General features: G+C 39.8%; 1 protein-coding gene across 3 annotated transcripts in view; it reads left to right on the forward strand.

Annotated features, from left to right (window-relative positions):
- ITGB6 (integrin subunit beta 6) overlaps window positions 1-18785 on the forward strand; it is a 49907-nt gene extending 31122 nt beyond the window's left edge. For all 3 annotated transcript variants that reach the window (XM_075001465.1, XM_075001463.1, XM_075001466.1), the window contains 4 exons: window positions 547-644; window positions 5423-5542; window positions 8530-8696; window positions 15190-18785. In XM_075001465.1, the coding sequence (XP_074857566.1) occupies window positions 547-644; window positions 5423-5542; window positions 8530-8696; window positions 15190-15291 (487 nt within the window). In that variant the 3' untranslated portion in view covers window positions 15292-18785. The remainder of the gene's footprint in view (window positions 1-546; window positions 645-5422; window positions 5543-8529; window positions 8697-15189) is intronic.
- Window positions 18786-26443: the final 7658 nt, after the last annotated feature.

The following is a 26443-nucleotide window of genomic DNA, read 5'->3' on the forward strand; positions in this document are numbered from 1 at the left end:
TTAATAAGCATCTAAGTTAGTAGCTCCTGAGATAAACAAATCATATTTGAGAGACATTTGTTAAGACTCCTGAATATTTTTTTAATCCTTTAGTATATATAACCCATCATTAAGAGATTTTAAACATCAGGAGATATATATTAGTCTCCCTATCCTGCACACATTGAAGTCTATATCAAATATTAGCCCACTTAGACGTTCTTCTGACTATAGTTAGTTGTAGGCTTAATTTAGAATCTTTATCTTTAAAAATGAATGTTATATAAGAGTAACCCCATTTCTGTAGCAGACACACATGAATAACGTTGCCTGGGGTTCTGCCGGGTAACTAACTAGAGAGAAAGAGGGCAAAAGAGAACTTAACCACCATACCTTTATTCATGGTTTGTTTGAGGCAATGCATATCACATTACTGAGAACTACTGTACCTATAATACAAAAACTTTTGTTGGCTTCTTTTAAAAAAGTAGACAGCGTATATATTCCCCTTTATATTTGTGCTTGGAACCAACAGAGATTGATGAGATTTTGAATTATGTTTCACAGTAGCTGCATAGAATGTCATTTGGCTTCTGATGTCCAATCACAGGAAGAATGCAATGAAAAATGTAGTTTAGTTGATGCAACTGTCAACCATGCAGAAGGTTTGTACATCTATTTATTTAACTGACTTTTGTTGTCTTATTAAATATAGCTTCATTTTTCATTAGTTTTACATAAAACTATATATAATATCTGAAAATTACTGCAGTACATACACATTTCTTTCCATGGGACTGGCTCAAAAATTACTAGATTGTTGGCTCAGTTGCTATGTATCTACATATATAATAATGCACTGAAAAACATCCTTATTAATAGCAGTAAGAACTCTTTATCCATTCAGGTTAATTAACTCACCACTATACACGTACCTTCCTAAACGACTTTTGACAACTACAATCCACTTATGGAGGAATTTTAGTTTTGCATGTACTAATACAACCTCCCAATGAAACCAGTAGCCTGACAAAACCAGCTGAGTATAAAATTATGCCCAACCCATAAGCTTCATTGTGACTTCTGCCCTCAGATGCAGTGATCTCATTAAGTCCATGAGAACTTTCATGACAAAAACTGACCTTGAATAAAACAGCACCTTCATGGACAAAAAAATAAAATTTTAAGCAAAACTGCCAAGCAATATAATTGGCTTTTCTAAACAAAAAATAAGAAGATGCATCCAAGTAATTGTGCAGATGATCTGTAATTACTTCCAGTGCCAACTAATATTCTGAAAAATTGTAATTCTGAGGTAAGGTGTGACAATTGCCATACTGTAAACATATCATGTACATCACTTCACCTACAGAGCAGGGAAATAAAATAAATAGAACAATACAGAATGCGGTATGCACATCTTGAGATTGTTTGCACTAATCTGCTGGGAATTTACCTACAGGATCACAGATAAATGTGTTGCATTTCATCCTGTATTTAGAGCAGGAGATCTTTGAGGCAGAGGTAATCTTTTAATATATGTTTATACAGTGCATAGCATCAGAGGGCCTTGATCCTGACTAAGGCATCTAGGTGCTACTGTGATAAATAATAATACTTGCTGAGTTTGCCTTAACCAAGTTCTAACCCTTTCAAACTGTACAAAGAATAGTTTGTATGTGTATATGTGGGGATGGGGGCACTATTAGGCTCAGAAAGGATGACTCCAAATTCAAAAAAAAGGTCCATATACGTGTTCTCATTGACTTCAACAGGAGGTTGGTCAAGTCTAAAATGTCCAGATCAGGAAGATTGGACTACATATGGCTAATGTATCTTCACAGTGAAACTGCATATTGACTGAGGCAATGGGTTTAAAGGAGCTCTTCACTCCTTTGCTATAGACCTTGTCAGCTGCAAAGAAATTAAGGAAGATTGTCCATATCGTAAGGTTCACAAAAGGAGACTGTTCTGTTCCATTTTAGGAACTCTGCAACTGGGTAACTTCAGCTTGGGTGTTTCCTGATTTTTGAGTGCTTCACTGTGAAATATGATTTTTTGAAACCTATTTTATACAGCAGACTAAAAAGCTGTAAATATCTTTTTCCTAAATGACTTTTTTATTCATAATCCTTACCGTTAAAACTTGAGCTGAATAAAACTAAGAAACAGTTAAACACAAATACCCAAAAATACACATGTGTACGCACACATGTTTTCCTTGGCTTCTTCAGATTGCCTACTTTGTGCGCTTAGCAGGACTCTGCACACTGTCAGTTTCACTTCCCACTTTTTAAATGCTAACTTCACATTTATTATTGGCGCTATGCAGAAAGTGAACTTGAATGTTCCTGCCCCTACTCTCCACCCAGGTGTCAAAGTAATACAGCAACTGTGGAGGTGCTGAGTTGCTATAGATATATTGCTTAGGTTACTGGTTTTTATGGATGAAGAGAAATTGTTAATTTTAAGGGTCAGTAATTGTAAATTTCTAACAATGCTGAGATAGCTGCAACAATCTACAGATCCTACAGGAGCCAGAAAAGGCAATGGAGGAAAAGTCAAGGAGGCATCTCTCGCTCCAGATAGCTAGGTATGGCGCTACAAGCCAGGGAGCAGGGGTACAAGGAACACAGTCACCCAGTATAAAGGGCCAGGCAGACGGGAAATCAAGGAAGTAATCTGCAGATGGGGAGAGGATCGGGAATTAAACTGCAGCTTGGGGAGAGGGCCAGCCACTTGTTTAGAGCTCCATCTCTGAGGCACGTGCCATACCAGGGCTCAGTGTTTCTCATGCTCTTTCCCTGGCTCTGCTCCACACACACATCCTGTCTGGTCTATACCTGTGCTGTTACTGTTTGTATGAGTCACTCTGAAGCAATTTTAAAAGCCCAGGGCTGTATGATTAGTAAAGAACTAAAAGGAGCCTACGAAGCAGAGATATTTGACAGAAGTTATTTTGTTCCATTTGGGCATAATTAAGAACCTTGAGGTGGAGGAAGCCATTTAAAGGTGTCCGCTTCCCATCTCCACGCAACATAAACCTCAGGCACAATTCCTACAGCTCTGCTGCCTGGGATGAACCTTGCATCTTGTTTTCCCAGTACAATGCAAAACACTTCTGAAGGAGTTAAACTGGTGCATTTGGAACGGTTTTCATGCTGGAGATCCTGAGAGCCATTGAGCAAGACTGTAAACCCTGTATGTAATGAGAACCATTTTAAGCGAGGGATGGTGCTTTACTCCCAGTACTCCTAAGTCCAGCACCCTTGAACTGGCATGTACATTTTTATCCTTATTCCTCAGGTAGAATTATTAGTAAAATCAGCTGTTTACTGTTTTTTTATTTGAATTCTTATTTCTTTTTGAGATGGGGAGCAGTAGGGATATATTTAAAAAAAAAAAAAACCAAGAAAATTTCCGGATGACCCAATAAATGTTGTAGTCCCTCCTTTTGCATCCAGTAGCATGTCCAGGAACCCATGTAAATTTAACTGAGGTGTGTGTGTGTTCTCAGGGCCCAGTTGCCCACTGAGTTGCTGCAGTTTTACACTGGTGTAACTCCCTTGATTTCAAAAACTTCTGAATTAAATGGTCTTATGCTGGTATAAAAGTGAAGCAATGTAGTGGATCATGACCACAGATACTGCAGTTTGTGCAAATTACACGTCTACTGGACATACTTTTGAATTGCATTGTTAATAAAAACACAGTGTACACTCTAAGGGGGCTGTATGGTGAGTATGAATTAAAAAAAGAACTAGATAGTGCCTAATATCAATGCCCCCATATACTAAAAGAGAGGAACACCTGATTGGAGGAATGGATATATTCAATATAAGTTAAATTGAAGAAATTAAAGCAGTATGTCAAAAATCTGAAATCTGGACTCAAGCCTTCTGAAATCCTGAGATTAGTTTGAGTCATGGCATTTTAAAAAGTACAACGTTTGTAGTTTGCGTTATTTGCTTTCTGGTTGGTGAGCCTTTTTAACACAGTCGGACCACATCTTTCAAGCTTTTATCTAAAGTACTGAGAATTAGAAACTCACTTTGTTAAAATGAGAACTAAGATTCTCTTGTGATCATCTGGCTACATTTTTTTGTAATTAATTGCAATCATTGCATTCCTATGTATGACATAAGACCAAATTATATGAAAGTACATGATACATAGTAAATGAAAGTTGATATTGTGTGTGTATTGTAGCCACATTTTTGCTTTCTTTGTTTCATTTTTTGAGATGTGGATAATTGAGAGGTTTAGGTTGAATTCTTTGGCACTCTTTACTCTGCCAAACTTGTATAAAATATTGTCTGAAGGAGTGGTGAATAGAGCCTTAAATGCCAATACCATTTCATTTTAAAAATCCATTTGACAAACTTCTAGTTTTCTCACATCTATCTAAAAATAACAAAGACCAACAGGCTTCTTTAAAAATTAACAGGAAAAGCTAATTTTTAGATCTGAGTTATTGCATAAATGTCTTTAAACTATAGGTTATAACAGAAGCAATAACAGACGTTCAGATATTGAGGTGTTAGCAGGCATTGCTAAAAATGCAGGATATTTTCTTAACATAAAGATATTATATAACGTTAGAATTAGAATTCTGGCATTTCTGGAATTGGAACTATAGTCTCAGATTCCAAACATTTTGTTTCTTTTCTCCTATCTGCCGCAATTATTCATTCTCACACTCCACCTCTTGAATGAACTCAGCATGAAAGCCTCCCTACTTTGGAAAGTTTGGGGGAAAAAATTGCATTAAGTTTTCCTGCTCAATCACATTAAGTGAAGGGCAAGTAAAACTGGGCAGATAAACATAATGGACTACATTTATATCTGTCCTCTGCTGGATCACATTACGATGACAGCACAACTACGGTTTTCTCTTATTAATTTATATTTTATTATTGTCACAAGACATGTCCCAGTATTCTTTAGGAATGATATTGTGGTAAGAATAAATGGTAATCCTTTTAAAAGTATCAGTATCTGTCTGATATGTGACTATCTACTTCTGAAATGTAATCTAGACATACTACCCATAGCTCTAAGCCAAAGAGAACATATTGTTTACTTTGTACTAGACTCAGGGCTATTATATTCCCTAGACAACTAATGGAAAGTGTCTTGGAATTATTTACAATTCATTGAAATTCACACTACAGCAGATTGATAGGTGCACTTGATGGTCAGAGAAGATTGACAACACCTGGGCCTACTCTTCTGAAACATAAGTGGAACATCTAAAACACAAACACAAAGCCATTTAGAGTAGAAGAAAAAGTCATTAAATATAGCAGACATTCTTAGACTAGTTCTGCAGTTCTTTTCCTCTCTTTATGTTAAAAAGGGCATAATACACATTAATCCATAGCCTCTGTTTTTATTTCATGTTAAATTGTACTTGACCTACTGGATGGCTTATTTTCCACAGATTTCTCAAAGGATAAATCTATTTCTTGCTCCTTACAAGGGGAAAATGAATGTGTTACTACATTTCTAATGGCTACAGATGAACAGGGAAGGACAGTCATTCACAGCATAAAGCAGAAAGGTGAGCTGTTATATATATAGATGGATAGATAGATAGATAGCTACAGTATAATTTAAAACTGCAAATACAGGAATCAGGCCATATATACTGGAATATTAGTAGACTGAGATATTACATACAGCACTGTGTTTTCTTGTTTTAATAGTATTTCTCTATGTAACCAAAAAAAGCACTTCCTAAAATATTTTTCTTATGATGGTGAAAGGAGACATCAGCATTCGTACAATGCAGGCAGTATGGACTAAGCACAAGTGTAGGAGCCAGACATGGCTAATCTAAATCCAGCTCTGACTCTTTCAGTCTGTTCATTTCCCTCATCTATAGTGTTTGGGTAGCATTTCTTCCTCTGCAATACAGAAGTGATGTGAGGATTAATTATTTTTAAAAGCATGATGAAAATACCAAATATCCCACATGACAAATTGCCTATAAAATATTCACGTGGATAAAACAAGTTTTACTAGATTAACAAGTATCCATTATAGTTACATCAGACATAATGAATTGAATATTTATATGATGTGCAAATATTTTTAAAATAATAAGTCATACCTTGTCTGCACAATTACATTAAACACAGTACAGTTACCAAGATCTGAATGATTTTTACAAAGTTACTGTAGCTATTTAACTGTCGTTTTTACTGTTACATCCTTTCATTTAAAATATTTCTTTATATATCACATTATTTGTCTTTGCTTATATTTCATTTAGAGATTCTAATATATAGTGGGACATGAAAGAACACTCAAAAAGCCCATTTCCAGGGAGTCAAGTATATTTTTGGACACACCCAGCATTTCACTGCTAAGCATTGCACATGCTTGTTTTACTTGTGAGAGTATAACTTGAGGCTTAGAAACTTTCTCCAGCCACTCATCTTTTTAATTAATTCTTTTTGCCATGTTTCTACAGTACCTTTGTCAGGAATTGAAGTGATTGCACTGGAAATAATCAGCTACTCTTGTAGTAATATTATTTAATAAAAGTAGCATGCCATAGCTTTATACCAAAGAATGTTGTAACAAAGCTTTACAAGAAGGATGGAAGGTTGTAAACTGCTCTCCCCAGATTCTAGATAATAAAAGATTTTCATAGCTGTACAATATTCTCTTTATTAAACATAGTTTCAGTGTTTATTTAAAGAGAAGGACTGTTAGAAATAGCTTAAGGCAAGCATACTTGCATGCAAATACTTTGAAGCATTCCCCACACAATGCTGAGAATAAACCTAAATTTTCATCTGCTGTTCCTCTTCTGGGTCTGTCTCCAGTAAAGGAACAATTATGCTGTGGTTTTCAATGTATGCAAATAGGAACTAAGATGAGAACGTCATGAAAATGAAGCTCATTTTCAGTTCTGGATTTGAAATATAGTCTATGTGAGCAACTAAGGCTTTCAGCCAGTGTTCAAACTAGACCTCTCAAAATGAATTGCATCATGACATCAAACAAAAAGTCGCAAAATAAAATCCATGTAAATTATGCTGAACTGAAACAAATTCAAAATGTCATCAGACCGTGGCTCAGCAAAAAAAAAAAAATCCCGAAACAGTAATCTTCATTGACTTTTATTAGTAATGCTGTTTAATATTAGACTGTTCCTGAATTGAGAACTGACAAAAAGAATGTGCCTTCTGGCCTTTACGGTCCTATTATTATGTTGAATTCTAGAAAAAAAAATCTTTCCCAGAATAATACTGATTTTTTGATTCTAAATGCCCATAGGGTATAAGTAAAAGAAGTGAGACTATTGTGAAATTTCATGCTACCACTAAGTGAAACTCTTTTTCTCTTTCTTTAATATTTGGAAATTTTATTCTTGATGCTCTAAATTTACTCCACAGTATCTTTTTCTGGAAGCTGCTAATTAATTTTGTATGGGAAACCTATGAAGTGAAGACTTTGTCCTTTCAGTATAATCCTCTTGGCCATGGTGGCTTCTGATAAAATTATTTCATCTGAACAGTCAGAGAGTTAGCCATCAAAACAAAAAGCAGTCAAGTAGCACTTTAAAGACTAGCAAAGTAGTTTATTAGGTGAGCTTTCGTGGGACAGACCCACTTCTTCAGACCATATCCAGACTAGAACAGACTCAATACTATTTATTTATTTATTTATTGATTTATTGATTATTATTATTATTATTATATTGAGTCTGTTCTGGTCTGGATATGGTCTGAAGAAGTGGGTCTGTCCCACGAAAGCTCACCTAATAAACTACTTTGCTAGTCTTTAAAGTGCTACTTGACTGCTTTTTGTTTTGATAGTATATAGACTAGCATGGCTTACTCTCTGTTACTGTTCAGAGTTAGCCATGTTAGTCTGAATCTTCGCAAAACAAAGAAAGCAGTCCTGGAGCTCCTTAAAGGCTAACAGTTTTATTTATTAGGTAATGATCTTTCATGGGGAAAAACCCACTTCTTTAGATCTGGACTATTATTGTGAGAGAAAAACAGAAAACACTGAGGAATGAGCTAAACATAAAAAAAAAAATAAATAAATAGTAGGAGGGGAGGAAAGAGGAGGAGAAGAAAACAAAAAAAGAAAACAACTCTGGAATGTGTCAGTGAAGTTGGATGTCTGCCATAAGCTGACACTTTCCAGAGATCTTGTTTTTTTCTCCCCCTCTTTTCTCTCTTCCCTTCCCCCCCCCCCACTTTTAAATTTTTATATTTAGCTGATTCCTCAGTTTTCTCTCTCTCAGTCCTGCTCCAGAATCTGAAGAAGTGGGTCTTTCCCATGAAAGCTCATTACCTAATAAATAATACTGTTAGTCTTTAAGATGTTACAGGACTGCTTGCTTTATTTCAGCTGAGTTTCACTTTGAATTCTTGGGTTTGTATTCAGGGACTGCAAAGGTACATGAACTTGAAAGAAAAGGCAGATGCAGCAGCCTCCTAGCAATGAAAACCACCAGGTTCTTTTCAGAGGTTTTTAATAAACTGTACTTGTGAATAAAACTCATAGATTGCTTGCTTCCCACAGATTGTGCGCAACCTCCAAACATTCCAATGATAATGTTGGGTGTTTCTCTTGCTATCCTTTTGATTGGCATTGTTCTACTTTGTATATGGAAATTGCTAGTTTCTTTCCAAGACCAAAAGGAGGTAGCCAAGTTTGAAGCGGAAAGATCCAGGGCCAAATGGCAAACGGTATGTATTTTCATTAATTTTATACAAGTCTGTATGATCTGGCTCAGTTGCTCACAAATAATAAAGGAACTGGACAGATTTCCAAAACTATGCTCTTGTGTCAGTAGATTTTCATTTGTAACATGCGATAAATAAGAATTGCAACGGGTTTTTAGGAATGAATGGATTTTAATTATTTTATTTCTTCCACATGCAAATATGATGCACTGAGATGTTGTTTTCTTAACTAGTGGAGCTTCTAAGGCATAATTTTATATGTATATGTGTCAGTGAATAGCTTGATTAAGATTAGAGACATAGTCCTTGTTCCCATAAGTATCACATGTTCCTTTCCCCTGTTCCTCTTGCTTGGAATTTTTGCTCTTCTGAAATAGTCTTTAAATGAAAGAGGTTGGAAACCACAGTTCAGTCAGCTTTTCTGGAAAAGAATGGAAGTGATTGTAATGCATTATGATGCATTAAATAGTAATTTATTGACTACACTAAACCCAGCAGAACATCATCATGATTGCCACATGTCAGCAGAACCAGTTAATGCATGTTCTCCAGCATTTTAGAATGAAAATAGGTATATTAAGGCTGTGGCTACACTGAATTCCACTTTCGGAAGTGGAATGCAAACAAACGAGATCAAAAATGCAAATGAAGTGCCGATTTACATATCTCACACCTCGTGCATATTCTCATGCAATTGCGCTTCTGGAAGCAAAAACAGATGTGTAGGCAGGGTTCCTTTGAAAACAAACCCCATTTCTGAAAGAACCCTTCTTCCTGTTTTGTTTCAGGAGGAAGACTTCTTTCAAAAACAGAGTTTATTTTCAAAGGAATCCTGTCTACATGGCTGTTTTTGCTTCCAGAAAAGCCTCTTCCAGAAGCATGAGGCATGGGATATGTGAATCCTCACTTCATTTTCATTTTCAACCTCACTTATTTGCATTCTGTTTCCAAAAGCAGAATGCAGTGTAGCTGCAGCATTAATGTTTTCATAATACCTTGGCTTATTTTATTTCTGACCAAGTCTGGTAAGAGGGAAGTGAAGGAATAGAAGAGCCATCAGGAGGCCTCTGAAGGTAAAATTGATGAGCCCTGGCAAAAGGTATTAGAAATAAGTGTTAGTACCCAGTGTTAGCTTGGGAAATCCCTTGGATTTCCCAAATTAACGATGTGATACAGTCTGAAGTGTCTCAGTACAATAGAGCAGAATAGAATTCGGATAGCACGTCTTCCACTGCTGCAGTTAAAAGAGTGAGAGAAGGTATTTCTAAGGCCTGTCAACTTCCCATAGTGATGCTGGTAGGAAATGGGGAAGCCACTGCTATGCCCTAAAAAGACTGAAAATGGTTGTATGAAAGATCACGTGCATAATGTGGAAGATCATCTTCTGGAGAAGCAGGAGGCCATCTGAATCTTCTAAGGTCAACATGCATCTCAGGCTCAGGATCCTGAACCTCAGCTAAAAGTTTGTGTAAAAGATAAAGAAGCCTAACTTTCATCGAAAGCCTGGAATCATGGAGGTTTTCTGCCCTGTTTCAGGTTTTCTTTCAAAAGATGTGCATAACATTGGAATGACTGTATTGAAAGTCCCAGGGAGCCTTCTTACAAGATCAGAGATGAAACGAGATGCCCAAAATTCAGCTACATTCTGCTTATCTAAAGTCTTCCTGTACTCTCAGATATGGTTTCTCTCACTCCTGTCTTAAACTATTTGGTAGAATAGTAACAGAGAGATAGCCGTGTTAGTCCATATTCTATCAAAACAAAAAAGCAGTCCAGTAGCACTTTAAAGACTAACAAAGGTAGAGTTACTATGTACTCCTGTAGTTGTATAATAGGCAGAATCCAACTCCCACAAGTTGAAGTTCTGGCTCTGAACTGTCCCTACATTCAGGGATGTTTATATTGGGCATGTTTGCCAGAATCTGGGAATGAGCTGCAGTCACTTAATCACCTGTTCTGTTCATTTCCTCTGAAGCACCTAACATTGGGCACTGTTGGAAGACAGGCCACAGGCCTAGATGAGTCATTGGTCTGACCCAGTATGGCCATTCTTATGTTGTGAGTAGGGCCCTGATAAATTCATGGTCATACAAAACATATCATGAACCATGAATCTGATGTCCTCCTGTGAAATCTGGTCTTTTGTGTGTTTGTACCTTGTACTATACAGATTTCATCAGGGAGAACAGCGTTTCTCAAATTGGAGGCCCTGAACCAAAAGGGACTTGCCAGGGGATCACAATGTTATTTTCAGGAGGGCCACTATGTTGACACTTGTACTTGTGTGTTGCTGCCTTCAGAACTGGGCAAAAGGAAAAGCAGTGGTTGTAAAGTTGGCTGGGTGCCCAGCTCTGAAAGCAGCTCCCTGCCAGCAGCAGAAGAGTGGTAATACCACACCCATGTCACCCTTACTTCTATACCGTTGCTTTCAGGCCAGAGACTGGCTGCGTCCAACTAAGGGTTCAGTTCTGTAGGCAGCAATGCAGAAGTGAGGGATGCAATACCATATCTAGGCCCATTGGCAGGAGGGAGTTGGGGGGCCATTGCCCCGGGTCCTGGAGATTCAAAGGGGCCCAGATTTCCTGGCTGCTGCCACTGCTGCTGTGGCATTAGCTGTAGATGGAGCCCTGGTCCCTTTTGAATTGCTACCAGAGTGCCATTCTGCATGGCTCTGAGGGCTGTGGAGGTGGGGCACACCATAGTCTGGGCAGTGATAAGGGCTGATTGCCCTCAGCCCCGCCCTTCCACACTAGGCCCCACCTCCCACACACCTGGCACTTGGGCCCACTGTGGCTGTCAACCCTGCTGACCATATCAGGCCATCCTTCCTTCTGCACAGCTGCTGATGGTGGTAGCTCTGCCTTCTGAGTTGGGTTCCTGGCCAACAGCCACTGCTCTCAGCTGCACAGCCCTGAAGGCAATGTTGCTTCCAGTATCTGTGCATAAGTAAGGGTGCAGTACCACAACTCCCAGAATTACAACACTGAAATTTCAGATTTAAATATCTGAAATAATGAAATTTGCCATATTTGAAATCATATAACCATGAAATTGATCAAAATGGGGGACCTTGAATTAGATAGGACCCTGGTTATGGAGACAGGTGTAAGTTGTGAACTTTGTTCTAAGGTTCAGATTCATCTCTTAAGTATCTGATGTATTTCACCCCAGAAATGCCTGTACCACTTGGGTAAGCAAAATCAGAGCTCCTGATCTTGTGAAAAGTTGAGCACCCTCAACTTCCCTTCACTATGAAGACTTAAGGCACTCAGCAGCTCTCTCCAAATGCAAGAAAATGGACATTGTACCCAAGGGACTTACAGTCTTTGTTTTCATAGTTTGCAGTTCACTTTGAGCTGGACTGAACCATTCAGATCAGCACAGAGCAATGGATAGTGTGCAAATGTGCCATTCCAAGAGAAGTTCTTGCCAAGAATTTTGTCTCAGATTACAGTTCTATTCCAGTTCTCCCCATTCTCTGATGGGGTGTAAGTTACTGCACCACTTTTTCTGGAGTGCACTTAGCTCACTGCATTCTGTGAACTCAGCCAGCCACTCTGACTGGTGAACAGAGTGGTGGACCCAAGGTTTCCACTCCATGCCCAATCCATCCCCCAATCCACCACTTGCTTACATTGAAGAGTCATGATTGAGACTGCTCTGCTTTCCCCCTGTAGTAAGAGCCACGATCTGAACAGCTCTTACTTCCACTTAAATCTCTGCCTGGCCAAATAACAGTAATGTCAATGTTGCTGTAAAACCAACACTTGAACTGCCTCATTAGCACTTTGTGCATACAAAAGAATAAAAACAGCATTTTGCAAGAAAATTTTATTCAAACAGAAAACAGTTATGTGACATTTCACTGTGTTGGTAGCAGAAAAATGGGTTGGCCAGCCAACAGACTTGAAAAGACATGCAGTATCAACGACAGATTAATGAGCTGCTATAGCTTTGTTTAAACATGATTAAAAGAAGCAATGAACAAATTCATGTAAATATACATTGCATATACTAATTGGCATAAATTTGTGTTTTATAGAAAGAACAGGCTTGACAAATGAGTAATATCTTTATAATTAACTGAGCAGTTTAATGGTGAATCATTTCCACCCCCAAGTGACAACAGAACATTTTAACACGTAGGATTAGCACATAGTCGAAATGAAGATGTAAAAGCTGTGATGCTTTTAAAAAAATCTAAAACAGAAAATAACATGTTATGAATTTACATTGGTAATTAATTAAACCTGGAACTGATGTACATTACCCAATAATACTTATCGAGGCTCCTTTTATTTTCAAAGCACTTCTCCACCATCATCTAACAAATCCTCAGGTAGGTAAGTATTATTAGCTCCATTTTGCACAAGTGGAGGTAGTTAAGGCACTTGCTAATGCTAGAGATCACAGAGGGAATCAGTATGAGAACGAAGACACTTCGCCTCCAAGGAGCTGTGTCTGACCAGAGCTCAAGTCATAATATTAAAGAGCTATTGAGAAGGGTGCAGTCAGTCAGATGGAGGGGTCAGGTGGGCATGGGAACTTCACCAGAAGGTTATAAGATTGAAGGAAAATTGGAAGGAAAATGGAGAGAATTTGCCTTACAAGTGCCAAAAATATAATTCAGGAAACAGTTCTGCAAAATAGAAATATATCACTTGTGTAAACAGACATACTCTTCTTGAAGGATTTAGCATTACACTGGAGAGCATTGATGAGTGACATTTCAGCATCAGTGTTGAAACCATCCTTTAGGTGCTTACCTAAGGAGGGAGAAGGAGCACTCTTAGCTCTGTCTGAGTGGTAAATGATGATTGTATAGTAAGGACTTGGACTAGACTTGCTTGACTTAAACCCTTGTACTCTGAGTGGAGCACATGTCATCTACAAGTCTCCTCCACTTCACTCTGTCTTGGGACAAAACTTCTAGCTGACTCCAGGAGTACCCCAGTTGTCCTTCAGTCTCATCTCCATGTTATCCAAGGTCTTCCCCTTTTACGCTTTCCTTGCAGGTTCCATGTGAGAGCTTGGCGGACTATGCTGGATGATGGTTTTCTGAGAGCGTGGCCTCGCCATCCCCACTTTCTTCTCTTGATTTGAACATCAAGTGGTTTTTGTCCCACCAGCTCTGTTCCAAAGCTCCTCATTTGTGACCAAGTGTTGCCATTTGATATTAAGGATGTACCTCAGGCATCTATTTATAAACGTCTGTAGCTTGTGATTTGAAGACTTTTTAGTACTCCAGGTCTCACATTCACATAAGAGCTCACTCTTCACATTTGTGTTGGAGAGCCACAGTTTTGTCATCTTTGTAATTGTCAGGACAAGGAGATCTGTAATTTCAAACAGCAAGAAACCACTAATTAAACTAGAAGGGATCTTATTCCTCAGGTGCAGGCAAGCAAAGTGCACTTGTCTGAAGGAGGACTGAGACATGACTGCTCCTATATATAAAGCAATTTGTACTGTAGTAAGTGTATGTAGTCTTCCGCCCATCATTTTAAAACATGTCTATTATTGTTTTTCTTGGCCCATGGTTCTGAGTGATAGAAATAATAAGTCTATCATTTGATTATTTACACTTATATCTGAGTACAGCTGTGAAGATTTAGACTTATCTGCCCTCCTGTTACACCGTCTCTCAAGGGACTAGGAAAACAGCCATTTCATCTGAGTAGCCTGCAGAGATCAGGTAGTGGAATGGTTGCAGCATAAACAATTCAAATAACCCTTTATAGAAAACATTTTTACAGTCTGTTCCATCTAGAATGACCCAGTCATAACTTTCGGCATGAGAACAATGTAAGACACATGGTTAAATACTTCTTTGATAACATACTATTTAACTAAACAAACCAGCAGCCATGTAGCACTTTAAAGACTAACAAAATAATTTATTAGGTGATGAGCTTTCGTGGGGCAGACCTACTTCTTCAGATCTGGAGTGGGTCTGCCCCACAAAAGCTCATCGCCTAATAAATTATTTGTTTAGTCTATAAAGTGCTACATGGCTACTGGTTTGTTTTGCTAGAATACGGACTGACATGGCTACCTCTCTGTTACTATACTATTTGACTAGTTTTGGTTTTTAACTTGGGAGACAGATATGTTTACTGTTACATTTTTCCTTGTTCTGGATTGATATGTTATACTCTGTAGACTGATCATCCTTGCCGTATTATAAACTTTAATGCGTCTGCACATGACAAATTTATGGTGCTATATTTGTAATACAACAATAATCCCATTACTTCTGCATATTAGGAATGAAAGATGCTACTGAATTTGTGTGTGGCTTGCATCACCAGACTGAACCAGGTCAGGAATAAGTCACATCATTGATGGTGACCCACACGACTCTAAAGCTAAAGAAGTAGCATGAAAGTAAATAGACTTCCTCTACACACATGCATAAATGAGTCAGTGATCAAATGGCAGATTTAAGAAAAATTACATTTAGCTTACTAATTTTTTTGTTTGTTTTTGTTTTTAGGGAACAAATCCCCTGTACAGAGGCTCAACAACCACATTTAAAAATGTAACTTACAAGCACCAAGAAAAGCAGAAAGTGGACATTACTGCAGATTTCTATTAGCACCTCAGACACTGGAAAATTAGTTTTACTGACAAGAAATGTTAAAAGCACTCCTTTGTTTTTATTTCTTTATAAACAATTAACACGGATGCTTGTTGGCACATTTTAGTGATATAATTCAGCTAAAACAAATATATTTTGTGTGTATTGAAGATACTGTAGATAACTGCTGTATGGCTAAAATTTGAGGAGCATTACAAAACAAGATATTTGATATTCAGACCCACAAATAAGTCCTAAAGAAAAAAGCACTGAAGATTTCTATAGCATTTGGGCCACAAAGAGTATAAAACTTCGCCATAAATAAGCACATCTTGGTGAGTTTGACGTGTATTTGCTATTTCTGATTAATTTTACTTCACTTTGTTCACAAAATCAAGCAGCTTTAAACCTAAAGATGACCCTAAGATTCTGAAAAATCTAACTCCTGTGCAGAGATCCCACACCATTTAATCCTAATTAGGCTCACAGAGTAAACCTATGAGCTGCACAGGCAATTCTGCAAGCCCTTCCTTCACACAGAAAAGAATTTCATACATAAATTAGTATCACACCCATAATTTCATTGTTTTGTGAATGCCACACAAATGATGAGATATTTAGGTATCCAGGGCAGCAGCATATTTTAACCTGATCGTCCATTTATTCCAGTAAAAAGAATACATTTGGCCCTTTTTTGGCTGATTTTGAAAACAAGCAGGTGATAATTCCTGATTTCACTTGCTATTTATGGCAGTCACTTTAATAAGGATCTTAAAAACTTAATTTTTCACGAGAGTTGCTAACTCTTTGCTGCAGACCATTAAAATGGTGATGGCATACACAGAACTGAAAAAAAAAAAAAGCAGCTGATATGATAACATGCAGACACCATCAAGATTTTTTAAGGAGGGGGAAAAAAAGTACTATGTTTACCTAGATAATATTTTTTTTTGGAAATGCTTCAACCTTTTGGTGTCCTTGGTAAAGAGATTCAGAATTGCAGATGGTTTTTTACAAGGGACAGATATCCCATCTGAAAACATTTTTTCTTAAAAGTAACATTCACAGACTAACAAAAGCTATATTCTAATTTGTACTAAGCTACAAATTTGATCTAAAAACCTTAAAGGTCGCAATTTTGAAATAAATATTTATTCCAACACTGTAGGCAATTTCACTCTTTTATGTCTGTACATTGCAAACACAGGCTGTGGTATGAATTGATTTATCAGGTAGATCTCATTCAAACCTGTTTTTGGGCCATATCCAAAGTCGACTCAAGATCAGTGGCTATGGATCCGCCCTTAATGTCCACTGTTCTGCAAGCATCACCTCTATCTATTTGAATTGCAGAATATTTTTCAGCAGCTTGAAATCAGTTCAAGTTGTTCTGCCACCAAAACCAGGCTTCAAACTAAATTAAAACACAGCAGAATTATGTATATATTGTGCTAAAACATACAGCACATAGCTTTTATTTTATATGTTAAAAATCTCAGCTGTTTCCCAAAATAGTTACGATGGAACCATTGGTATTAGTTTATTGAATTTTTGTTTATTTATATAGAATCTGATTACCTCTGTTCATTAGTGATACATATTTGTATTCAAAGCAACATTTAAAACATCTTTAAAAATGAGACACTATAATAGCATGTGAAATGATTTCAGTTTGAAGGGCTTACTGTAAATCTAATCACTGGAATAAGTTCATTTAACCATTGTGGGGAGCGATAGCTGAGTGGTGTGAGCATTGGCTTTTTTTTTTTTAAACCCAGGGTTGTGAGCTCAATCCTTGAAGACACCAATTGGTGGTCTGGGGCAAATATATTTAAAAAAAAAATCTGTCAGGGATGGTGTTTGGTCCTGCTGCGAATACAGGGGACTGGACAAAATGACCTCTCAAAGCCCTTTCCAGCTCTATGAGATATGATATGATGATCCGTGCTTTTCAGTGTTCCTGTACAACTCACAGAAAAAGCTATGTAGAGGGCTCAGATCCACAGCCCTTCCATTCACTTGACTCATACTGAAGTCAGTGAAAGTTTCATATAATATCAAATTGTTCATCTTTAACCATATGAATAGTCCCTCTGAACAAAATCACGGCTCCACTGAAGTCAATGGGAGTTCTGCAATAGACTTGAATGGGGGCAGGACTTTAGCCAGTGACTTCAGTAGGATTATTGCATAAGTTAGGAGGGCAGAATTTGAACAACAGAATGAATGTAAAGGTAACATACATATTATTTTTGTTTGTTTTTAAAGTAAAAGCATGTTTTTTATGCCAGTACTTTCCAGAAAAAGGCACTGAGTAAAAGTATCAAATGGGAATAATTTTAAAAGATGTTTTAAAAATCTTCTAGTTGGTATTTGTAAAATAACTCAAATGCTGACTGTTTTATTAAACGTGTTTGAAGTTATATTTCAGAAGAGCTGACCGAATGGATGGATAGCAGAAAGCAGAGCCTCTCATCTTTCGGTCAGTCACAAGTTTATATATAGCATAGCTTAGTAGTGTACGAAAGTTGTTGCTGTCTATACACTGATCAGTGTCCTCTGCAAAATGAGTGTGGTGCTCTCCATCCCATGCCTAAAGAACACTCCATATCACAAAACCACTACTATCACTGCCATTCATTTCGTTCTTATTGGTATTCTCAGAAGAGAGGTCAAAGATTTTGAACAGGCTTGTACAGACTGAAGTCATTAATCCTGGAGCTGGGAGCCCTCCAAGTCAGGCCGGGAGCCCTCCAAGTCAGGCCAGAAGCCCATTGGCAAGGCAGTGTGGTGAAGTGGGCTGTCTGCCCTTTGCCTGTTCTGTGCATAGGGGTCTTCAGGGCCCTCAGTTGGACAATCGACCTTCTACAGTAAGAATTCATCAGAATACACTAAATAACCAGTCTCCCAGGACACAGGTTTCTTCTATTTCTTTTATTAATTAATCACATTTATTACAGAAGTGCCTAGAGATCAACCAAAAATGGGCCCCATTGTAGCAGTCACCATACAAACAGAGTAGAAAACAGGCACTGCCCTGAAAGCTTACAGCCCATATGAGACCCCTCAAATACAGATCATGCTGACTGTTCTTTTTAATTAAAATTTGTGCTGCAAGCTTCCCAGAGGTCATACAGCATATTTTAAGATGTTGCTCAAGACAGTAGCATTTACCCCAACTCTGGGAGTGGGGTTTATCCTTTTAGTTGGATGGTAATATTTGTTATCTTGTAGATACTTTTAGCAAACTTATACAACCCATTTTTTCTTTTTTTCAAACTCCGTATGTCTGTGTGGAAAGGGGAGGGAAAGGAGGGAGGATGGAAAAAAGTCTTTTTTTTTTTTCCCCTGTTGTCGTGGCTGTTGTTTTGACCTAAGGCTGGACCTGGAAAAAGGCCAAAACATTGTTAATAGATGTACTTCTGTTCACTGAAGAGTTACACTAAATAAATAAAAGAATGTTCATGGCCCCTTTTTGTATGTGTGTATCTGACATACATTAAAAGTTGTATTTTAAATAATTTGCCTGGCATGGGTAATTTCCATTCTGATTTGCAAAAAATGCATATATGTACTATGTGTCCAGATTGCATTCCCTTGGTGTGTTTTTTTCAATTTCAGGAAATAACATAATACAGAAAATAGGTAATGAATCCAGGAGTCTAACTTCAGGGCAGTACTCTTGGTGTATTATTATATATAGGCACAGGTCCAAGTCCTGCCTCTTCCTCTATGGCTATGGAGTGTCCTGATACATTTAATCCGGAGTAGTTCTCTCAGCCTAGAAAAGGAGGGCAGGATTTGGAGATACAGTGAGTCCACGCTTCCTACTGGCTGGGGAGCAGCATTCCACTATATCTCACTGCCTCCTAACGTGCAGGATAAATCAGGAGAGGGCCAATGGATCTGCAAGTACATAGATCAAGTCAATCATTTTCTCCTAAAGGAGGATGACAATAAGGGAGCCCAATAGCAGTCGGCAATGTAGTAGTCTTGAGGTTGTTGTATTAGTTGTGGTGGGCTATGTGGCATTAGATTAGATGACTTCTGTCCTTTAACACCCTGAAGAAACACCCTATGTACAGCCGGGCTACTCAAGCCACAAGCTAGTTCCAGAAATTGGGCTATGAGTTTTATCTGCTAAATATCCGTGATATTCATCATATGTTTCTAGAAGCAAATCTTACATTGACATCTGTAAAGAATGTGCCAGCAGGAACTCAATGCTGCTGAAGGCTGGGAGGAATGTGTCTCCCAAAGATCATTTGCATGAGAATGCAAAGATGTGCATATGTGATACCTTGTAAACAAAGACTGATGGGTCGCAAGGAAGCAATAAGATTTTGTCTATTGTGAACACATTGTAAAATCACAGTTTATGCTAACACAGCATAAGAATTGTGAAATCTCACCAATGCTCTACATCATTGTGGGAGACAGGGCAGTCAGTATAACTGCATAAGACATGGGTTACGCAGGGCTCCCTGGTTTAAAGCATTGTAAAGCAGATGGGGAGGGATATAGGTTGAACCAGCTAACTGAGTGCCTTGGCCCTGCCTATGCCTTGGTCTTATAGCTGTAAGCCTGGTTTGACTAGCCCTCGCCACTGGTTAAAAGATAGAGCTGGCTACTAATGTTTTTATGAGACTCCACTTTGCTGGATAGATATGAAGAGCTGAAGTCACAGGGTTTTGCCTCAGGCCAGACCCATGGTAGTGGATAGTGCAAATGGTAGGTGGCCAGTAGGAGGAGCAGTGGGTGGATGGACAGTGCAGGCGGCTGGTAGGAGGAGCAGCAGATGGACAGTGCGACTGGTGGGTGGCCAGTAGGAAGAGCAGCAGATGGTGCAATGGGGAGGCAGCCAGTAGGAGGAGCAGCGGATGGCTGGTAGGAGCAAGCAGAACGCTGGACAGGTGCAAAGGTGGCATTGTCTCAGTTTCCATGAGGGAATGTATCAGCATGAGGTGTCAGTGCCCGCATGGACTGGACCAAGTTGTAAGTGGGGCATTTGAATTGCGGGGTGTGGAGAAAGTTGGGTGTGTGGATTGGCTGTTTACAGTATTGGACTGGTGAGCCTAAGAGGCCAAGGCCACTGCTCAATGCATTTGAGCTGGGACAGTTACTTGAGAAGTGGTTATGAACTCTGAGTGTGATAATTTTCCCAAGCTTATGCTAATTGACTTTTCTGCATCTTTTATTAAAGTCCTTTTCTGCACTCAGACTCTGTGCTTGCGAGTGGGGAAGCATTGCCTCGTCGAGGTGCCCAGGGGTGTGTGATGTTCCCAGGCTCCTGGGTGGGGGCTTGAGCCAGTTTTGTGTGCAATGGATGAAAAGGAACCCCTAGATATTGAACCCAGCCCTGGTTGCTGCAAATTCCTTCTGGCAAAAGGGTTATACATCAATGAGAACAGAGTTAGGACTCGGGACCAAGCAGCAAAGAGCTGAAGTATCTGCAAATATCAACAGACTGGGAAGAGATGTGCAGAAACAGCACTTTCTGCCTTTCCCTGAAGTTCCTCGCAGACTTACAGCTCCATGGTTTCAGAGAGGTTAATGCAACATTGTGGGTGGATGAAGCATCCTCCTCCTCAACTCCCATAGAGAGACTTATCTCCCATAACATCAACCACTACCTTTCATTGACCCCCCAACCTGCACGCACGCGCACACACACACATGATGTGAAACCTTTTGTTGGAGTGTTTGTACCCAGCCACACAATGTCATTCCAAAAAGTTCAGTGCTAGGTGATGCTTTTTCCTTATTGCTGAACAGCTTACCCCGAGCACTGAGTAGGAGGCAACACTTCTCCTACGCTTATCAAGCCTTTTGGCTCCCAGACCTCCAGCTTCTTTTACTGAGGGTGGAAGAAGAACACGGCCGTGTAGAATGATCACACAGTAGTTATGTGAGTGAAAATTTGAAGGAATCTGTTTGTTTCTCATTCCTCTGCAGGGTGTAACTCCCATTGAATTCTCCTGTTAGAAGGACTGTTTAATCTTGAGTAAGGACTACTAAATTGTATCCTTTTTCAATGTTTGTGTATTTAGCATGTGTTGATTTTCTCTACATCTTTTATATTTCAGATGGTGTCTTTATCTGTTTTATGTCATTTGATGATTCCTAGCAACTCCCTCATGCTTCCATAATTTGTTCCACTGAAAGTGCTTTTAATTAACATATTTGTTTGCTTTGCTGTGCCCTATAATTTATGAAGTTGCTTTCTTTACAAAATATATGATGTGTAATATGACTACATGCCCTTCCATTTGTGATCTTTCAAGAGGCACTCAGGTAAACAAATAAGCTTTATATTCACCTTTTTTTTCAAAATATGATGTGATTATGTATGTGAGGATTATAAAGAGTGATTTCTAAGGTACACAACATGCTTATAGCTAAGGGTCTTCCATTAATAATTATAATAACTGTTTTGCTTCTCTTTGAAGCTACAGGGCAAAGTTCATATTTTCTATTGTATTGGTATGGTGCTTCTCCTTTTTCCATTCTAATGAAAATTCATAGATACATTGTCTTATTAGTTAATATCCTGCTGTGAGGAAGACAGCATTCCTCCATATCCTTGATACAACTGTATTGCCAGTCTATCATATTTCTCAGGCACAAAATGAGAAAATGTTCTCTTATATTTCTCAGTGGGATGTGAAAGTTGAGATTGATTTGTTTCTATAGTGAGTATCTATTGTGAATAATTTATAGCATATTTTAACCACACCAACCCTCTATAAATCTTTATTTTCTTGATTCCAAGAATGGTCCATACTTTGAAACTGTACTATCTTTTCATTTTGGATCATGTTGACAAAGATTGAGGTACATCAAGAAAATGACAATAATGACCCAGGCTAGCATGATAAAAAGGCATGAATTTGCCAAAGATTCTAGGAAGTTGAGGACTTTAAAATAAAAAGTTCAGATTTTTATCAATAACAATTCAAGAAAGCGGTTATGAACCAGGAGTTGATTTTCACTGTGACCTTTCACTTTTTGGAGTATTATTTAAACAATACATTAATTCAAGTTTTCATTTCTTATGAAAATGGCTCATTTAAAAAGTATTACAAGAAATGTACGTTTTCAGATGAGAAAAGTTTGTGGTTTGATATTCTAACCACAGTCAATCTGTCTGCAAAGTAACTTTTCTCAACAATAGTTTTTTTTTTAATTAGAGCTTCCAAGTTTGGACAAAGTAAGGAGTTAAACTTGACAGCTGAATGCAAAGAGAAATGGCTTATATTAATTGAATGAAAGACAATGAGGCTTAGTTTATTTCTCAGAAAGAAACCACCAGATTTTAGTCTCAAAGCTAATAGCTCATTTTAGGGAAAATGACACCTTCATGGGATCCATCAGATCAAAGTTACATGTGTAGGCCTGATCCTGATCCTGCTCCCACTAAAACTCTCACTGACTTCATGACTAGGCCCAAATGAGCTTCTTGTCCGGGTCAGGGTCAAAACTTCTAAATCACAGTCCACAGGAGTTTCCATTTCGAGCTGCAGGAGGCTCATCCAGCCATTGCCAGGTCAAGGGAATACATTCGTACCAGATAGGATTCAGAGGAAAAAAAGGGGGGATCTGAAACGATAGAGAGGCAGGCAATGAACAGTTGAAATTAAGTGGGAGAAAGACTTTTAATAAAAATAACAATATTTAAGGACACTATACTTATTTTCTCTATTTTTGGTACCAATCAGCAACATGGTTTTCTTTTATAACTTCTGTACAGACTCCTCTATATCACCTTTTCTTTCCTTTATCACACTGCCCTTCCCTACCAAATTCACAGCCATGCCATGGACCATGAAATATGACCTTTTGTGTGCTTCCACCCTATACCTGTACAGATTTCATAGGGGTGACCAGTATTTCACAAATTGGAGATCCTGACCCAAAAGGGACTTCTTGGAGGGTCACAGTGTTGCCACCCTTATTTCTGCACTGGCTTCAGAGCTAGGCAACAAAGGTGCTTCCCTGCAGTAGGAGCTGCCTCGGTGAGGCCCAGGGTGCCAAGGAACAAGGCAGAAACCCTGTGGAGGGCATCCCTGCCAGTGCAACACCAGAGAATGAGCCAGCTGCCCCATGGCAGATCATGCTGGCACTGGGGGCTGACACCACAGGTTGCCGGTGAATGGAGCAGCTTGCCCCATGGAAGAGCTCCCCTGCAGCAGGAGTTGGTGCCCCGAGGTGCAGGGCACCAGGTAACAGGGCATCCTTCCCACAGAGGAGCATCCTGGCAGTGGAGGTGCCACCCCAAGACACAGGGTTCTAGGGAACTGGGCAGCTACCCTGCAGTGGGACTCCCTAGCAGCAGAGGCTGCCACCCTGAGACACTGGTACTGAGGAACAGAGCCCCACAATATACAGGACAATTTGCCCATTTTCTTTAAAAAGTCAGTGTGCCAGTGAAACAGCTTAAATTAAGGGACTGTCCTGGGAAAAACAGGATGGATGGTCACCTTAATTAGGGGTGCAAGTGCCCAAGGGCCTGGAGATTCAAAGGGGCCCAGATTTCCCAGCTGCTGCCACTGCTACTGAAGCTATTGACTGAGTCCAGCTCTTGCAAGCAACAGCACAGAAGTAAGGGTTGCAATGCCGTACGATGCCATCCTTACACTCCTGTGCTGCCATTGGCAGTAACTCTGTCATCAGAGCTTGATTCCTGGCCAGCAGCCACTACCTCCAGCTGTCTGGCTCTGAAAGCAATGCTGCTGCCAGCAGCAATGCAGAAGTAAAGGTAACAATAGTGCAACCTTCCTACAATAATCTTGCGACGCCCACATGACTCCTTTTTTGGTCAGGACCCCTACAGTTCAAACACTGAATATTCACATTTTAGTCACTGAAGTCATGAAATTTACCATTTTATAAAGCCTAACTATGAAATTGATCAAAATGCACCACGAATTTGGGTAAGACCCTTGTAGTGAGGCAGTTTGGCCTCCCTTTGACCCGGAAGGGGAAGAACTCCAGCAGACACCCTGGCGGGCAAAGTCAGAGCAACCCATCACCATCCCCATGGAATGGTAGGTGATGCTGGAAGTATAAAGGTGGGAGCCAAGAGCTCAGTTGGATCCTGGCTGCTGAAGGAGCCAGACACCTTCCCCAAACTACCAAGGGGGCGGCCATGCCAAGCCACACTGCCAGGAAGGGGAAGACTGTTCAAGATCCCCAGAACTGCTGGTGAGCCCAGAAGATTGGTCAGGACCCCAGGACCACCGATGAACTCAAAGCCACTGGAAGCCCTGCCAGAGACTTCATTCCCAGAGGACCCAGATGAGCTGGTCCCCAGGAAGGTATGCCCACAGGGGGAAAGGGAAAGCAGCCCAGGGACAGCCAGCCCAAATCTGGCTGAGGAAATAAAGATAAACTGAGTGAACGGGATCCCAGCTGCCCCAATGGCAGACTGAGCTGCCACTGTTAGGGCCCTGGGCTGGGACACACTGGTTTGGGCAGGCCTGTGCCTCCCCCCTACCACCAATCTGTGGGTGGCAGTTTTCCCCTGCTTCCCTCAGCAGACCACCTGAGCTGGCTGGCTCTGCCAGAGCTAGGAGCACCCAGAACAGCTGGTATTGTTTGTTGCCCCATCCTACACTGGTTCAGAGCCAACTGACTATTACTTGGCCTGAGCAAAGGTCTGAGCACCCTGAGCTGCTGATATCTGTTTGCTGCCCTGCCCTGCCCCTGAAACTCCTGTTCCACCTGAGTGCTGGGGCTAGTCACTGCCCTGCCCTGAACCAAGGGCTGGGCCCATGGACTGCTGCTTGGCCCAAGGATAGGCCTGAGCACTGAGATTAATTGCTGCCCTGTCCTGAACTAAGGCCTGGGCACACTGATTACTTCTTCAGCCTGATCAAGTGCTTGGGCCAGTGGACTGGTTGGTGCCCCATGCTGATGTAGGGCCTGGGACAAGCTAAATCATTTTACTAGCTTGTAGTGAGGCAGTTGGGCCTCCCAGTGACCTAGAAGGAGACTGAGACCCAGCCCGATCCAGTACAGCCCTATATATGGCCGTTTCTACACAGGCCACTTTCTTCGAAAGTGGCATGGTAATACACGGCCCGAAATATACTAATGAGGCATGGATGCAAATTCCCTGCACCTCATTAGCATACGGTCACGTGATTTGGAGTCCGGAAGACCCTTCTTCCAGACTCCAGAACACAGTGTAGAAGCGCGGCCCGCGGGGAGGTTCCGGAAGGAAGTCCTTCCTCTGGAGGCCCCTTCTTCCTGAAAAAGTTTGGGAAGAAGGGGCCTCCGGAAGAAGGACATCCTTCCAAAAAACCCCCACCCCCCCAGGAGCCACGCTGCTAAACAGTGTTTTGGAGTCCGGAAGAGCGGTCTTCCGGACTCCAAATCACGTGACCATATGCTAATGAGAGGCAGGGAATTTGCATCTGTGCCTCATTAGCATATTTCGGGCCATGTATTACCATGCCACTTTCAAAGAAAGTGGCCTGTGTAGAAACGGCCATATATGAGTATAGCTCTGCCAGCAAAGCCACCTAATGGAGACACTGCTTGTATTGACAAAAAGAATTTTGCAAGAATAGTTAAACTACATCCCCATATGGTAAAAACAACATCAGCAGAAGGATGCTTTTTGCTTGTATAATTGTTTCAGTACTAGGGGATTTTTCCATTACAGCTATGTTGGGGGATGTAATTTTTTCACAATCATTATGCAAGCAAAACTATGTAATGGTGTCCTGGTAGACTAGCCCTAAGAAAGTAAAAGACTGGGAGCAGCAAATAATACCAGGGTGACTGGGCAAAATACTTCAGGAGCTGTCTAGCACCTGTCCATCCCAATGGCCAAAGATTTGCACGTACCTCCACAAAAAAGCCCTAGTTTAATAATGTAAATATCTATGATTCAGAACGTAGGCCACAGCAAAAAATGGTATCAGAAGTGGTTCTGAGATGCCAACAATTATCTGAGATCAGAAACTGTTATGAGCAGTGACAAAAAGAATTTGAACTATTCAAACATGAAGACCTATCCTCCTCTTACTGAAGTCCATTAAAGTTTTTTCACTGACTTCTTCTGAGAAAGGGATTGGATCCATACTTTGGATACATTCCTGTAATTGTATCAAATATGGGACCATAATATTTTTCCTTTAGAAATTATATATTGTGTTTACAC

The sequence above is a fragment of the Carettochelys insculpta genome, chromosome 8 (genome assembly GCF_033958435.1).
Source record: "Carettochelys insculpta isolate YL-2023 chromosome 8, ASM3395843v1, whole genome shotgun sequence".
Lineage (NCBI taxonomy): Eukaryota > Metazoa > Chordata > Testudines > Carettochelyidae > Carettochelys > Carettochelys insculpta.